Source organism: Neodiprion lecontei, chromosome 5, assembly GCF_021901455.1.
Source record: "Neodiprion lecontei isolate iyNeoLeco1 chromosome 5, iyNeoLeco1.1, whole genome shotgun sequence".
Classification (NCBI taxonomy): Eukaryota; Metazoa; Arthropoda; class Insecta; order Hymenoptera; family Diprionidae; genus Neodiprion; species Neodiprion lecontei.
The window spans coordinates 30435294-30452623 of NC_060264.1; the positions used below are offsets into that span (position 1 = coordinate 30435294).

The 17330-nt window shown below is 38.4% G+C and overlaps 3 protein-coding genes across 9 annotated transcripts; 1 reads left to right on the forward strand and 2 right to left on the reverse strand.

The window, feature by feature from the left end:
• Positions 1-1782: 1782 nt before the first annotated feature.
• On the reverse strand, positions 1783-8240 carry LOC107228123 (abhydrolase domain-containing protein 2). The gene is made up of 7 exons (XM_015669493.2): positions 7739-8240; positions 6741-6913; positions 4691-4858; positions 4409-4595; positions 4093-4291; positions 3812-3962; positions 1783-3594 (listed from the first exon to the last, which is right to left on the reverse strand). Exons 1-7 carry the CDS (start codon positions 7891-7893, stop codon positions 3425-3427), a joined length of 1203 nt encoding a protein of 400 aa, XP_015524979.1. The 5' UTR covers positions 7894-8240; the 3' UTR covers positions 1783-3424.
• A 987-nt stretch (positions 8241-9227) lies between these two features.
• LOC107228091 lies at positions 9228-11609 on the reverse strand. The gene is made up of 3 exons (XM_015669446.2): positions 10946-11609; positions 10059-10196; positions 9228-9899 (listed from the first exon to the last, which is right to left on the reverse strand). The coding sequence occupies exons 1-3, from the start codon at positions 11133-11135 to the stop codon at positions 9625-9627; spliced, it is 603 nt and encodes a 200-aa protein (XP_015524932.1). The 5' UTR covers positions 11136-11609; the 3' UTR covers positions 9228-9624.
• A 364-nt stretch (positions 11610-11973) lies between these two features.
• Positions 11974-17325, forward strand: LOC107228085. 7 transcript variants are annotated; one of them, XM_046740137.1, is made up of 3 exons: positions 11974-13748; positions 14101-14231; positions 15505-17325. In XM_046740137.1, the coding sequence occupies exon 3, from the start codon at positions 15529-15531 to the stop codon at positions 16522-16524; it is 996 nt and encodes a 331-aa protein (XP_046596093.1). In that variant the 5' UTR covers positions 11974-13748; positions 14101-14231; positions 15505-15528; the 3' UTR covers positions 16525-17325. The 7 variants fall into 7 exon arrangements, with proteins under 7 accessions (XP_046596093.1, XP_046596091.1, XP_046596090.1 ...); XM_046740135.1 differs by lacking the exon at positions 14101-14231 and having other exon boundaries at positions 11976-13145; positions 13225-13748; XM_046740136.1 differs by lacking the exons at positions 11974-13748; positions 14101-14231 and adding exons at positions 14567-14742; positions 14937-15264.
• Positions 17326-17330: the final 5 nt, after the last annotated feature.

Here is a 17330-nt window from a genome sequence, read left to right on the forward strand (position 1 = left end):
ACATCAAGGCGGTAAATTGCCAGAAAACCTTAAATTACGTCACGGCCATGGAAAAGTTGCGACTCGACGACGTTAAAACTTCTTAAATAAATTTTTTTTCCCACCGAGCACCTCGATTCATCATGTACAAGGTGCGCTGCGCTATTTCGAGGGAAATTCTTTCTCCGATGCGTGTATGCAATAAGTTATCTCGGTTTGTTTTATCGACGCTTGGAGTTATATTTCGAGTGGTAGAAGTATATCTTTATGACTTATCGTTGGCATTATAGGTTGGCTCTTTACGAAACTGCATTGCCTACCCCTACATGTATATCATACATACCTAAGTAACGGCTCTGTAATATGTATAAAAAGAACCCCGAGACTGCAGGGATTCGCAAAAGCGTACTAAACTTCTAGTTTAACCCTCTTCCTGGTCATTAAAACTAATGGAGATTGAACCTAGATATACGAATATACTTATATACCGTGCAGCCGACACACTGCCATTTGATTGAAGGCATTCTTGCACGTCACACAATTACTCCGAACGTACATACTTATAACGATGTGAAATTAGGCAGCGCGTTCCTATCGACATACGTATCAAACTAGGTATAATAATTATTAATCGACAATCGGCGTGCAGACCGAGATGCGCAAATAAGAAATTTATGTAAACACGAAAATATACACTTCTGCGTAAATTCTAGATATGAATTATTTTGATTTCGCATTTACAGACGCAATGACCGTGCAAAATTTAAACGATATGATACTCGAATCGTAATTAATAATATAATGAATCTGTTCGTTATAGAAATTTATAATTTGTACATAAACGGAATAAAACAAAAACGCCTTCATACCATCACTAATAATTCAACGGCGAGAATTTCTCAAATATTTATCGACGCCTGCGAAGTGACTATCTTCGCTTACACATATTACATGTATATTAAAAGAGAACGGCTAAGATTGTTGGGTTGAGCTTTAGCACTTGATTTCCGCTAACGCAGCGTGTATTTCCGGGGGCGAAAAAAATTATACAGATCGCTCCGCTCGGACGACCGCAATCAAATAGTAATACGTGGCGATATCAAATGGTAGTCTAGATAATACGTTATCCAATCGATGCAACTAATCCCCGCCGATGATATCTGTCAGGAAATCCGAAAAAATCAATCATAAATAATTTTTTTTCCGTTTGTCGATGTCTTCTGGGTAATATGATTTATACTTCTTATTCGCTTACTTATTTTCTCTGTTGAATTTAATAGATCGATTTAATTTTTATATTCATTACACTAATTTCGACCTACCCGTGGAGACTACCTCTATACATATTTGAAAACATTTCAACAGTACCACTTTTCTACGAAGAATAAATAAATACGTGAATTTAATCGAAGAAAAGATAGGAAGGAAACCGGTTTTTATAAACACGTTTTAAATTCGATAATATTTTTTTTAATATGTATGTGTATATATTTATATATGTATATACATTTTCCCCTGTATATATATATATATATTATATTATATATACATGTATAACTTTGCACGATTTAATTTTTTTTTCAATATTTCAAATACCAGTTGATAAATCTAACATTTAAAATTGTGTGTCCGTGTGTGTGTGTGTGTGTCTGCTTTTTCTTTTAGTGTGTAATCATATGACAGCAATCACGTCGTCGGTAAAAGCTGTATGTTTAAAGCATTATGTACACATGCACTTTTACAAGTATAATGTAGCAAATAGTAGAGAAACCCCCAAGGATGCGGTACGAGTTTAGCAGTAGATGCCGTTATCATATTATTCTTATTGTTAACATAGCTTTCTTTTTTCTTTCAACAGTTGTATCAATTTTTTCACCTGTATACAATAATATAGATTTGTGCTTAACATAAATTGCAAACATATGTATACATCATTGATGTATCGTACACAGTGCATATAACACAGTGTTTCTCTTTTTTTAAGCTCTATCAATGTCCCTAACTAAAGGCATTTACTTCCAAAGGAACCAACAACCGTTTGACACCTAATTATGTGAAAAAAGAATCAACTTAAATGCATAAAGAAAAAATTGAAAATAATAAATATCATAACAGAGAACAGTATAAGTTTGTCTTAAAAGATCGATTGTGAAGAGAGCAAGATTTTATTTGTGCTAGAATAAAAATTCATCAGAGATGTGTATTTAATAGGTACTATACACATATCACAAATTCGTTGTACCAAACTGGTCAACAGATCTTCTTGGAAACAGTCATCATCTGACTTTATCGAATTGATGATTAATTGAGCAATAAATAATAACTATAGTGGAAAGCAACAAATTCTAACTGTTCCTGCACTAAAGAGGCAGATCATATATTTTGAGAAAAGTTAATTTATTGTCTGTTTTTTTTTTCGTTTTCCTGCCAAAAAATATAAGTATAGTCAAGTTGTGATGTAGATGATTAAAAATATTAAAACAGTAATCCTTCCTAGCTGATCTTTACAACCTGAAACGAGCAATGACAGAGGATGATTAGAATTGAAGGCTAAACGTTGGTCGGATTTCATTACAACTTATCCCTCCCTAAAGGTATTGATACTTAGCTAATTTGTACGAATCTTTCGAATAGGTCGATTAATCAAATACAGCGCAAAAGACGAATCGTGTGCTAATGTAATCGGACGAATTATATACTTCGAAATATTTTCTCGATAAGAATGTGTTTAAGGTTTCTGAAATAATTGATGGATAACGCGGTGTTGCACAGATTTGGATGAATGGATGTCCTTTACAAAACCGTAATTTTCCATTGTTTTTCTACAATGTGTCTGGAATTTGTTCATAATTTTGTTTACAAAATCCGAATCCTTTTGAACAGATCTCTACGTCCTTTGATCGAAAAAGATAGAATAAATAAATGCAAAATGAAGAAATTTGTCTCGTCTTTTGTACCAAAATATGTACATACTAATGTATGACGTCAGAAAATTGATGTGTGCTCTGAATGAAAATAAACCTGAAAATAAATCAATAACAAACTATTATCGCGAGAAACTACCGGCATTGCAAGGCGTATCCTAACATCGTTTTGCGATAAACTAAAAATGAATCACATTGAATCTGAATACATATTATATATATATATATATATATATATATATATATATGTACTATAGAAAAACACTTCAAGATATAGCACAATCTTATTTCAAAAATTGGTAATATACCCATCTAAATAACAGGCAAATAAATATATGCAACGGTAAATGCAACAATCGGTAATAATGAAGGCGACAACTCGTTACTTTTCTTTCATTCTCAAACAGTTTCTAGATCAACTACCGTTAATGACATCCACCAGTTCTTGTTGAAGGAAAGGCTGGATGATTCGTTCAGATTGTAAGATTGATCTTAGTGCCAGATCTGGGAGCGTTACATGGTTAAGACATTTTCAACGCTCTATCTGCGTGAGCCAATGCCAATGACCCGACCAAAGATACCAGTGTGCGATCCAGCCACGTTATTGGGTTTGGGTAGAGTAAACCACCCTCGTAGAAACCAAGGTGACCACCGTGAGCTAGTTCTATATACAGTGTGTTGGAATGTTGAGCTGCAATAAAGATATTTCATGGTTACCTGATAAGCACAAAGTTTAATCAAGCCCAGAGTCTTTTTAATATCACATTCAGCTACCAAAGACGGCAGTTTATTATCCAGAAAACGGGATACAACAAATATCTTGGGGTATGCCAGATTTCGTAGACCAATTTTAGCAGAGATAAAAATTTCCAATCCCACATTCTGATAGAATGCCTTTCAAAACTTACATGCGAAATCCTTTATAGGACTCAATAACTGCTCCGGAACTAGAGGGTCATCCAAGGCGTTGATGAATAACATCGGAGTAGCTATTTTAGTTACATAATTAATGCAGCTACTCCAATTGTACAATTCTTTTACAGATCTGAAGTTGTGTATCTGTTCAATAATAAACACAGTGTTAAAACGGAACTTGCGTAATTTCAATAGTTACGGGTTTCTGGCCATTCTTTTGGTTCGTTAATTAACTTCTATTTATCGTTTCGCTAATTTTACCGAGTGGCTTTACCTTTCTGGTATATGCTTCATCAAGCTCGGGAAGCGTGGCAGCAGAAATGATGTCTCGTTCATTGAGACCGTGTCTTTGTTTGACTGAGTCAGCGAGTAGAACATATTTATGCCTTAGAATAATATTCTTTACAGATTCAGTCATAACATAGAGATAAAATCGTCGGAAGTTTTGCCAATTAAGCAAGAACTTAGTCCCTCTGAAAATGAAAAATCCATTCACTGATAATGAGATGGGAGAATAAGCACCGTTTTAAGAAATTGGATTACTCTTTGACCGAGCTATGGATAATTGACCAAAAGATCTCTGTACTCACTCAATGGCGTTGTAACCCTGGCAAATTGATATCGCCCCAATAATATTTGACAATTTATTGGTGCCTCGTTCACCAACATATTTAGTAACCAAATTTCCACCTAGACTAAAGCCTATACATACTATCTGAGTATTGGGATGCTTTTCAATCAAACTTTGCAACATCACATGGTAATCGTCGGTGTGACCTGTTTAAAAGAACACAAACGTTCTAATTTCATTCCACGAAACCTGCTTTCGAATTATTACATTAGACAATCTTTACACCCCTGCGTCAACTTACCATAAGTGAAAATCCTGGGAGTAGTAACTTTGACGCTGGACAGAGCACCAACATGGTTCAATACTGCACATCGATAACCATGACATTGGCTAAAGTGTACGAAAGTGCGAATGTAGACACTCTCGGAGCTGTTTCCAATTCCAGGGCATATTGCAATTGTGATGTCATCTGAATCATTACACATAAAACCAAGCAAACGAATTAGATACAGCAGATACTGGTGAATCAACTGCGGTTGACCCTTGCTGGGCCAAAAATATTTGACTAAGTTTAAAACTTGAAACATGAGCACTGCTACCAATACAGAGATACACACAGATACGAGGAAATTGCAAGCACTGCTGAAATTTTGTTAGTTGTTTAGTTTACTAGGAAAAAAAACCAACATTTTTTCCGAACTGTAAAACTCCTTGTTCAGAAAATACAGCAAGGATGTTAATGGCCGATGGTATAAAAGAGCATAAATTTCCAAACAATTCAAATGAGAAATACTTTGGTAGGGGAGGACTGAAAAACTCATGCAAAGTGTTGGTTACAATTTGACATGATGAAACTTCGGTTAGTAAAAATGTATGGAATGACATGCTTATTACGTTAATCTGTTTGGAAAACCTACTTCAACCATGGCCAAGATAAAGAATGAGAAAACATCGTTAACATCTTCCTGAAACATGCTAAACAGGGATGGCAGAGACCGCGCACCGGATACAACTGATAAACAACGCGTAAACAAAAGTACCATGACCAAGCAGAAAACCTTTTACCAGCCCACATACTTCCAGGAATATCAACGTTGAATAAAGATAACTAACTCTAATCGAACCTTTGAATACCAGTCAAAATGTCCATCTTCAATGAGTCATGAATATTTGTGATTCTTACACCACAGGTGTTTACTCCAAAAGTATATGCATACTATTTGATCATCAGGAAACACTACGCAAAAGATGATAGAAGTAATTTCAATCCGTTTGTGTCAAGTCTGTGTACTTTCGAGGAACTTAAACTATGTCTTTACTTCACGCATGAAAGCAGGCTCTCTCCAGTGCTAGCCAAGCTACGTCTTGAGCTAAGGTAAGACAACAGCAGTTCAATAATTTTTGCCTAAAACTGGCAGGTTGAAAAGCGAGCTGCAAGCACGCTGCAGAGGAGTAAAGTACCTAGATATATTTCCACAATTTCTGTGGTATTTGTGATCCAATTGACGTACCCCCAGAAAGAGGAGTCCTTAGAAATCTGTTCTCGATATCCGGACTGCAAAGGATGATGATTGTCATAGAGTATTCCAAAACACGAAGAGGAGAAGTATCATTCTGCTGGAAACGACATTCTTGGTTACATTTTTGTTGGAAGATTAGCTTATTTTTTTCCTTCACGTAGACGACATGTCCATGCTTTGAAATATTTCAAGGCTATGTACTCGATACAAATGAAATCATAGTGATAATGAAGCAGGTTTCACGGTTGACGACTCTGCCTCCCAAAGTGATCGGTACTAACCCATACTTGCTTTTATCGCATGCTCTAACAACCTTCAAAGCTGTTCCTCTACATTTATCCGCAATAAAAAATATGGGCCAAAGTATTACAAAACATTTTTAAAATACATTCAAATCAAGTGTCGATTACATTGAATATTCAACACAGCCACACGCTGTGAGGATGGTATTCAATGATCAAGGGGAGTTGTCCAAAGTTGGCGAAAACTTTAGCAAGTGTCATTTAACATGGTTCACAGTCCCTGTGTTTCCTTTTAATTTATCAAATGGAAGAAGTGCGACGAATAGAGACTGATAGGCCCCCAATCTCCAAAAATCGTAATGCAAACGTAGATACAAGAACGATTCGGAAAAACTATTTGAAGCCAATTGTATGATCTTGTAACTACACTCGTACAAACCACTAATGACCATGACGAATCCAAAAAATATATTACAGGAGCAACGTAATATTTACAATAGTGATAAGGAATAGTGATCCTATAGCTTTTTCTGTTCCCTTCCGAATATCCATAATTCACCGATGAAAGATTAGCAATTAGTGAATGTACCTTGATGATCCGATGTTAATGGCTGGTAGAGGTCGTAGGTTAACGTTGCATTATCGGACAAAATGATATTAACTCTTTCTCCGATCGGCCATGGACATCGAACCCTTCCAATAATGCTGTGGATTATAGTTTGCACATGTCCGCTGTAGCCCCATAGCCGTGTTGGTTTATACCTGAAATGAAAAAAGTACTTTTTAATTTAAAATAGTACTTTTGTCTTGAATTTAGATGCAACCCTCTTCTTTCAATGTACCTTGAAGATTCTGCGTCTAGATTATCAAAGTCTTTACTCATGTATTTAAATAAATCGTAACGTCTGAAGCCTAGGAAAATATTTTTGGAAATATGTGAAGCTTTGAAAATAAATACCACTTATATTTAGAATTAGGACAAAACCTTCTTCTAAAAACAACTTTGTCACAAATGATTTATGGACTTCAAGAACGTATTGAAAGACCCATCCTACTATAGAAAAAAAAAAAAAAAAAAACGTTACCTATATATTTTTACTAATTTCGATTGTATTACCTCATCGTTAAAATTCGTAACCGATTTAGAATGACGTCATAAGCATGCAACTAATTAGAACACAAATAATGTGTTATACTACCCATGAATCAAGATTTGATTAGATCAGCACAACATTCTTTTTCAGGTGCTTCTCTGGAACACTGATTTCAAATTTGGCGTTAAAAAATATGTGACCCAAAACTTCTTTTGATAAGTCAAATTTGCACATTGCAGAGAAAAAACCTCCAAGTTCGGGAATCCCAATACGCTCTTCATATTCAACGACTTCTTTCGAAATTAAAAAGGAAATAAATAACAGTAAAACGTACGACATTTTGAGTGACATTAGGAAATGTTTTTACATTGGTGAAAATAGAACGACAGCGACTTCGTTGTTAAATTGTTGACGATTCTAAATCTGAGACAGAGATAACAGCATAGCTGCAGAAATTGAAGGTGAAACTTATGGGAGTTTCGATATGACTTACGGGTCTCGTAATACGGGTGCAATCTTGAGGATGGTGGCGAGGAACGACTCATCTTTGCAAACGATAACTGGCTTCTGGGGAGCACTGTTCACGTTTAAAATTCGGAACAGAATGCAGAGAATAACTGCAAACACCGCAAGCAGCGCCGTAGACATCTTCGCTTGCCGTGTGCTGTTTGATACTTGTTTTTTTTATTTAGGTTAATTTCCACACCGGGTTTAGCGGCGGGACAGCCCTGCGGCGACCCGCTCGTCCGTATTGAATCTTTGCCAACCTTTCTTCGCGTAGATGTTTTAATTCGGTATGGAGTACCGCCTCTGAACTTCCTTGATTGCAATTACCGACCGAACAAGCGAAGGACCTTGTATTTCTCAGCCTTTTATCACTAGGCGACAAACGTTGCGCATCAATCGAAAATAAACCGTACCAAGAACTACGTATCGCACATAGTACATACGAAACTACGATTATATCCACCGTGTGACTCACTCGGCAGACCGTCGAATACGGCATTTTCACAGACTGCCATAGTCAGCCTCATTTTTATTACCACTACTAGCGCCACTTATTGTCTGAACCGAAATTTAATACGAACGTTGCAAACTTCGGGCATAAGCTCGAGAATGTGTGCCGATGAATGTAGAGTTGCTACTGGATAGCCAGTCACTGTCAGTCCAAGTAGTTAGACACTAAAATAGGATCATGCATATAACATACAATACTTATCAGATCACTGAGATACTATTTTTTATCTTTAGGGGCCTGATTCTGATTTTCTTTTCACCGGTGAATAGATTTTCCGTTTAATGCTGCCTTCTGATTGGTCTAAATGGCGTTCATCACCGTTTTCACGAGTGGAAAAATAATCTAAATCAGGTCCTAGTATCAGTTGGATACCTCCGAGGCGTTACTTTCTGAATTTTTCGAAGAAATCTATTCCTGAAATATAAAAGAATTAAGGTTGTTTGTAGATTTTTTCTTTCCTTTATTCCTACAGATTGCATTCATGTCACTGTCACTGTCAGCTGTTTCGGCTGGATTTAAAAAATTTTGTTAGAACTATTTTAGAATACTGAAGAAGGTATTAAGTATAATGTCAAGGGTGGTAATTCTCGGTGCTACAGTGCTTACAATTAAATGCAGGTATTTGATGTCCGTAGCCTATAATGCCTATAATCAATATTGTTACTCGGAAACGCGTGCGAGACACTTTATAACAACGTTTCACGAACTGACTGATAATTAATTCGTCCTGGTTAAAAATAGTACACATGGACAAGGAAGCAAGCTACTGCAAGTATCAACCTGAACAGCTTTCGTGAATTTTAAGTTAATCTTCACTCGGCACTATTCCATACAACATACATAAATATACATTAATAAATAAATTAACAAATAATACACAATAATGTACAAGTAAATTAAAGCCTTTGCTCGTAAAAGGTAGTGCAGAACCTCTGCGCGATTATTGAAGTTACTTTTCACGTACTTAAAAGCTTTAGATATCATCACTATTGTTTTGGTTTGGTAGCAATTTGTTTTTTTTTTTTCGTTTTTCGGATATATCTAACTATGTACACAATATTCCTTGGGATGCTCACCGGATGACTTGAGTGATCGAATCAAAATCGGGTTTATCCTAAGGTACATTCGCATCAAATAACAATTCCAAATCGTTTGACCATTCGAAAAAACTAGAGCAATGTAAAGTCGGAAATACCATACTTAAATACTAAGCAAGCATGAGAAAGGAATGGTTTAACGGTATTTCAAATGAATTCCATAGAATTTTTCACTCATCTTACGGGAGAAAAAAAACCTGTTCCATCAATCAAAGGTGTACGACATGAAGCTGCAGACGTTTTTTCTCATGGGGTTGCGACTGATTAGCCCTTGAAGTAATATTGACCGTAATCTACCGGTATTGAGGGCCCGTATGGGCCCGTGGGCGGCGATCGATCCCAACCAGAGTAAACTTGATCGTGTGTAGGATGACTGTGATGACCGCCGTCGCCGCTAGGCGATACGTGTACGTGGATCGGTTGTGGTTGCATCCACGGTTGTGGAGGCATGTACCAAGGCATTTGATGATGCGGTTCCGCATGCGGCTGATGGAATTTTGCCAAGAAACTGCTCACCTTAAGGACCAGCAGGATAACCCCTGTCATGAAACAAATCACAATAGCATAATCGCCCTGCGTAGAGATGGAAAATGTTCTTCATGTGTTTATTATTACAACATCAACGATATCATGCCTTTCATCAGATCTATTTTCGAATCGATATTGAACGAAAGTGATTGTATATTACGTATACTTACCGATTAGCAAGCTTTTCAAAGATACGATTAGGAGTACCGTTAGAAGAGTCGTCATCACTCCCATCTTATACATAACAGGGAGCAACATGAATTGCAATCTTTTGATAGCAAAAGTTCTCCCCTGGCTTACTTCTTCACCTGTAAAATAATTTTTGTCGTGTTAAATGTATTACTATTCATCCCCCTTTCCTTGCTGATATTGTATAATGAATCGCACAATTTATTCGGTCGCAAAACTGATTTCTTGTTGAAAAACTTTTTTAAAGTTTTCTTTACATTTTTTTCGTTACAAATAGTTTTAAGCAATCATCATCAAGTATGTAAGATTCTGTGTAAATTCAGAACTAAATAAAGGATTAAATATCAATGCATTGAATATATTTTCCCTCCAAAAAACTGGTGAAGTTGGCATACAAAACCTCACATATATTGTCATTAATTCAAATACGAGTTTGAAAGTTTTAAGATAGAATTTATTATTAGTTAAAAGTCAGATAAAACTGAAAGTGAATTGTAATCGGAAAGCCCTCGAGCCGACTTCGTTAGAAAGGGAAAATTGGTCCAACTAGATCACAGCGATCATTCTTAACGTTCGCGCACGACCAAGAATTTCAATTGTGCCAAGACTATTTTTAAAGTAAGCATTGGTACTTTATGTATAAATGACTTTTCGGAAATCAGCTTTAATTATATTTATTTTTCGAAAAACTCTATACGTAGGTCCTAAATAGACTTCATTCTGTGTTTTTATCATCTTCAATAAACTTGTTCCCATTTCGATTATTGTTCTATTTATAATTTGTCAGTATTTCGTTTATTATTTTTCCAGTCACTGTGACCCAGCAAAATTTTTTTCTCTTACGACTGCCAGTGGTCATTCTACTCACCTTGAATACGTGCATCTGTCATTGTTTTTCTCGTATCCTTCTCTGGTTCTACCGTTAGCTGGGTCAGTATTAAGTTCTGACCGTTTCTCGAGTTGATTTCATCACATTCAGTACCGTTTCCATCGAGATTGTGGGCAGTGGCGTGAAGAATGCCAAAAAATAAAATGATCAAACTCAACGTCCGGCTCATTTTGAATGTTTATACTTTTTAGTTTGACTTGTTTTTCGAATTATTGTTCTTTCGTTGGCCTCACGGCACTGAAGCAGCGTTTTTGAATGAACATAAACTAAAGCAATTGCATTGAGTAAAAATTAATGACGCTGGTCGGACGGTACTGTCTGATGTATCACGATGCTAGCGAAGCAGTGAACAAAAAACTGCGTTTTTATATATCGTCACATCGCGGCACGACATGACGAAACGACTGGTGGAACTGACGAACGAATGTTCGAATTTTGAAAGTTGTACTCAGTTGAGCAGACGCTATGTGGCTCACTGCGCAGCCGCAATGCGCAGGTCATCGTTTGTGTGCCGGGATCGTTTGGTGCGCCCTGAATAAGCAAGTCGTGCAATAGGTTTTGCACTTTATACAAGGCATACGGAAATTGCCGCAGGAATTCCGATTCCAATAAATTACGAAAAAAGGTAGCAAGGTCGGCGCAATTGATGGCTGACATAACCGAATGATAAATATTCATATAAGTAATTGCATAATCTCTGTGCCATCGACGAGTGAATGAATTTTTGAATAAATCATTTTTAAGCAAATGTTTTCTTCAGCATTTAATATTTAAATCTCTCATGAAATGTATACGCATAACGTATTGCACAATTCGAGCTTTTGAATCGTATGAAGGACTTTCTAACATATTTTCCCCTTTGCATACATATCTTTTCTCATGTTCTGAGATCTTGTACCGATGAGATGGTGATGTGCAAAGGTTGCATTCATTAAGCCGACCTTGATACGATACCTTCAGTTTTATTAAAATTTTCAAAAGAATATCATCTTGATATTATGCGCTGCTTGCCCACTTCGAGAGATAAATTTCTGATAATAATTCGTTTGAAAAATTTCTCCGACTTAAGAATCACATTTGACTAAATGGTCTGGAATGCGCACAAATTGTGTAACGGATTGTGGGTGCCAAAAGAATCATACTCCATTTGAAATTTGTCACGCGTAATACTTCACGGATGGATGGTTGCAATTTAACCGTGTTTTTGAGTTTGATTTATTCTCTTTCACTCTATCCACTGACCTTCATTATCGTGCTCGAATAATCAAACCCCACAATAGTATCACCTTATTTGGTCAGCCTGGGTACATAAGAGTATTTAAAATTGTAGACCGCGCCGTACGCGTGTAATGTATCAGTAATAATTTCAACGCCAATGTGTCACGTACTCTCTGTAACCCGGTTGTTATAAAAGGGCCAGACAATTCGAACTGCGCCCCATATTCGCAAAAAGGCGTTGAGCACTATTCAGAAGCTTCAAGAATTTATACGGAAGTTCTGGTACGATAAAATTAAAAACAGCGGAACCTTCGGTTTCTTTGAAATTTGTCTAATTAGCATTAGTCAGCCCAAAGTAGTGGACCTTCGAGCATTTTGGCGAATGGGTTTCTCCAAATTTACAAAAAAAACAGCAGGTTCTTTGTAACCAACTTTTCGTCTGACAAACATTGAAAGTGTACTGCTTTTTAGTTTCGAGAAAAGGTGTTCGCATGGACCTATCCCGATATGTAAACTTCGGTAAATCCCCTGGTGACGATGACGATGTTTGTAACTTTAAAAAAAGTAAATATCCAACGAAGTACCGCAGTATTGATGTGCCTACATACGTTCATCTATAACAATATTATACGCTGCTTCTTGCCGTTCATGCACGTGTACATGATGCTATATCGTTAAGCAAACGGTACCTCTCTGGAAACCAAAAGTGATTTACGACTTGAGGCTCACGACTAGGTGGAGAGGGAGTCCGTAACAAGTGCATTCACGTTTTGTTCTAGTGGATTACAGTGTCATTCGGGGATTATAACACATATCGATCACCGTCACTTCACAACTCTGCTTTATTTACCCTGCGGCATTATGTTGTACCATTAGGTTTGAATCGCATCCGAACACTAGTACAGAATTATGCAAGAGGCATAAGAGCGCTATCGGCAATCACAGTGCGTGCATTCTTTCAGTAGGTAGTGTAGATAAAAAACAAAAACAAAAAAATTTTGCAACCAATCAGCAATCATTCCCATACCATCAATTATCAGGTGCGCCTAAGAAAAACCTCTACAAATATCCTGAAGAACGGATAGGACGGTGAATATCGGTACGAGGTTCGACTACGTACGGATATCGAGTATGCAAGATGGATATCCACGCATCACGCTCCTCTGCTCATCAGCGAGAATGTTTTGTCGTAAACTTCCGTTTCCGGCCGGCAATATTACCGCCGATGTTATATTGTTAGTCGGAATGTTATATACCTATAGGTATGTATTATTTTGTATTGTTAATGCGCATTGCATGTGGCGAACGAGCAGGCGATGTACAGTACACCCTTCACAATCTGTCGGAGAGGAAGGTTACAAACCGGACGACACAACGCGGTCTAGCAGAACCGGTAACAATTGACCGGTGCCTAGCGGCGAGTGGCGATCAGCGGTGGCTGGCTTTGAAAAATTATACTTGAGCGAGCTGCTCGAATGAAGATCGCTTGCAATCGCGTGCATTCTCCTGTACAGTGGAAGAACTCATCCAGTCAAATACTCCCTGTCTGAAATTGAATATAGCGGTAAGTGAACAGTTACTTGCACCTTTTTACACACCAACGATCATCAGTACTATTTCAAACTTTTCATAGTTCTATTCGTCGTTCTTTTTTCGATTCTTTGCGGTACCAATAACAAGTTGACAATAAAATCAGATCACACAGATCAACACAGCGCTTCGAAAATATTCAGAGTAACCATGATTACCTGCCCATACAAGATGCAATGCGTCCAAGTGAACCGATTCTGGCAGTACATTCTCTGGTATTTTAATTTGATTGCGTTGGTCACACCATACTTTACAAGTGATATCCAGCCCAAACTTCCGGTGACTAAACATCCATATATCTACCTACTGTTTGTATTTACACGCAGGCAATGGCATACGTAATCCTTCCACATGAGCACGCACAAGTCGACTTGGTATATAGCTACATAACCAGTCTGGCTACGCGTTCGCAGGTGACTTGGGACTCGCAGTATAACAGGTGCCGAGTCACGAACAGGTATAGAAGATGATCCGTGCGGTCTGTGGTTGACGCAACAGCTGTTTAGTTGTAGGAACGAGAAAGAATAAAGGACCGTTAGGTCACCGCGGTGGGGACCGAATCGGTTTCGCGTGCCTCTTGGCTTCTTCGAATGGAAGAAACGGGGATCGTCATGCAGGTTTAGCTCAGAGAATAAGGAAAGTTGGAGGAACCAGAAAAGGGGGATGATATCTTTACGGTTCAATGTCAGATATTCGCAGCTTCCAGCTGATGAAAGAGATAATAACGGTTCATACACGCGTGGCCACGTGCAGCTCGTATTCCCATCTCCAAGGTTCTTTGCGTATGTGACTTGTAACAAACTTTCTTTCCTGTTAATTTCTTGAACAAACAACGAAATATGAAGATGTGTTTGCTGTGCTCATTAATCTTTGACGTTTTTGTTGCCCGCTGTAATACTTATCGCTGCGAGGAGTATGGACACAATCGGAGCTGTAAATACGCGGAGAGGAGCTAGATTTGTCTGATTGTAGGTACCTACTCCCGTTCAGCAATTGTTGTGTGTACATATTTGTTTTATAAAGACTATGACACTATAATCATATCGTTACTGACGTGCTCATCTTTGATAATTGTTAATAATCCACGTGACGTTATCAAGGCCGCAAACGCATTCGAATGCATTTAACAATTATAGTTCAATCATCTTTCCGTGTTCTTTAGACCACTGTAATACCAGAAACGTAAGGACCGGTATTTTCTGGATCTGAAATCTGTGAGCCGCGTGTTTCGGCATTACGAAAAAATGTTTCCAAGTCCCCCTCCCCAATAGCGAATGGCAAAGTTTACAAAGCGGTAAGATATCCCCGCCTTGTGTGAGCAAACCGATAATCTGGCAATTGTTATCTATCAGTTAACGATTTGGCGATAACTGATATCTCGCCTTAGTAATATTGTCGCACTGACACGAAACACTGTTCAATTCTCATCCCGTGTAGTTCTGTTCTATGATACGGTACTTGTAACAACCTCGTTTTATTCCTCCTCCAAGGTACGTGTGTCTACACAGTGTATATATACAAATGCAATTAACGCCAAGTCTCACTTTCTCGCGGTATACCGAAGATGATCGATTAAATGTAGTAGCGTCAGCGGGACTCTTTAGTCTTACAAATATCGCTCTGTACACATCGCCTTTTCACTGATTATTCAGAGCATTATCATATTATCAACATTAATCTGCACGTATCATTGTCTTCGTGACATTCTTGACGAATTACTTCGCCAACAGGTGAGGAAATCTGTCCAATCAGTCATGGAGGAGGAAGATTTTGGGTACACGAAAAGGGACCTAAAGGTTCTGCAGAACGTTTTGGTCACGTCTGCGGGGACTGAACAAGGCTCGGATGACCGGGGCACAGGTGCAGATGACCGTGACGATTCGGCGAAGGTAAATGAGGGCGATAGCGCGTTGGTGTCGAGGGAAGGAAGCGGTGGTGCAACGCCGGAAACAGGAAGTGAGCCCAGGGCTAAAGGTGTAATGGGCGAGTTGTCAGTCGGTCGTGAACCTCCGAGCATCCCGAACGTGGTCGAGTATCATCTGAAAGTGAAAACATCGTCGAGTCCGAATCGGGTTCATTTTGCCGGAAAGAAGGGCGATCAGGACACGAACGCCGAGAGGAGGGACTCGAACTCTTCGAGCAAGGCTGAGAGCAAGTTAAGTCAAGAGCTGACGAAGATGGCGCTGGAAAATCGAGGACTCGAGGCGTCCGGCGAACTGCCCCAAACATTTCAAGTCAAATATCTTGGGTCCCACGACGCGAGAGGCCTCTGGGGCATAAAGCACACCCGGAGACCAGTCGACAACATGGTTACAGCAGCGAGAGCCTTACCGGCCGGAACTATACTCCCGTTCATCAAACTGATCGTGAGCAAGGACGGAGTCGCGCTTTTACCGCTCGGTAAGAAACGCCACGACGCTGGTATATCGAAGAAATTTTCAATCGACACGATTTCGTACGGTGTTCAAGACCTCGTTTACACGAGGGTATTTTCGATGATAGTCGTCAGGGACGTCGGGCAGAATCAGGGAATTTCACCGTTCGAATGTCACGGATTTGTTTGCGAGTCACGACACCACGCGAGACAGCTCACCTATGCGCTCGCAACTGCGTTTCAAATTTACAGTACAAACGTTAAGGCGCAGGGCAAGGCTGAGGAGACTGCTGGTAACATAAAGAAGAGGTTCGCAATTGACCTCAGAAGCCCCGAAGAAATCGAAGCTGCACTCACGATAGACTCCGAAGCGTGAATCAAGCTCGCTTCAAGATTTTTTTTTGTCTTCTTCAACTTTTAACGTACCTAGTTCTTTTACTCGACGTTGCAACGTATCTAACCGAAACTTTTCACTCGTATAATGAGATACGCACTCTACGTCCGTATAGAGACATTCAGCTTTAATTTCACATGCACCGTGGATCTTTCCTCAAACCCAAAATCAGAGGGAATCTTGGGTTTGGTTATTTTAATGATTAAACACAGTGCGATTGATGCCAGTGACTATAAACCATATACGTTTAATACAGCAGTAGTAATCTTTAGTTTCGTTAACCGAGTAAGAACTTTTCCTAATACAGGAAAGTGTAAAGAAGCGAAATCCCCCAACCCTGCAGAGATGACTTATTCTATGTAACCCAAAATTCACTGGTCAGGGTGTTTATGATTTGACCGTTTGCCTCGTTAAACAAATCTGACTAATTTCGAGAATGCGATGGTTGTTGGTCTTTTTGCCCAATCAAAGCTTAAGAATTGTTCGGCCAATGATTTGGCGAATGACGGTTCGTATTATTATTGTATGAAACTGAGGCTCAGAAGGCACGGATAAAATTTAGCAAATCTGAAGGCCTGTCCAATGTATGTATGTACCTTTCTAGCCGTATCTTATGTTTTTAGTATTCCATCACCCATCTGTTGTTATACTATTACACATGTAGTACCATATAAATTATTTCTTGTACCTTTACGCCTGTTCAAACACGATGACTAGTGTTAAGTTACGTATCTTATATTACATGTATAAAAATGAATAAATTTATTTATATACCTACCGAAATGAAT

Coding starts and splice junctions, on each gene's coding strand:
- LOC107228123 (XM_015669493.2), bottom strand. CDS start 7,893: ATGTCTACGGCGCTGCTTGCGGTGTTTGCAGTTATTCTCTGCATTCTG. Junction 6,914..7,738: donor GCACCCGTATTACGAGACCC/GTAAGTCATATC, acceptor TTTTCATTTCAG/GTATAAACCAACACGGCTAT. Junction 4,859..6,740: donor ATTAACATCGGATCATCAAG/GTACATTCACTA, acceptor GTAATGATTCAG/ATGACATCACAATTGCAATA.
- LOC107228091 (XM_015669446.2), bottom strand. CDS start 11,135: ATGAGCCGGACGTTGAGTTTGATCATTTTATTTTTTGGCATTCTTCAC. Junction 10,197..10,945: donor GACAGATGCACGTATTCAAG/GTGAGTAGAATG, acceptor ATTATTTTACAG/GTGAAGAAGTAAGCCAGGGG. Junction 9,900..10,058: donor TTTGAAAAGCTTGCTAATCG/GTAAGTATACGT, acceptor GTTTCATGACAG/GGGTTATCCTGCTGGTCCTT.
- LOC107228085 (XM_046740137.1), top strand. CDS start 15,529: ATGGAGGAGGAAGATTTTGGGTACACGAAAAGGGACCTAAAGGTTCTG.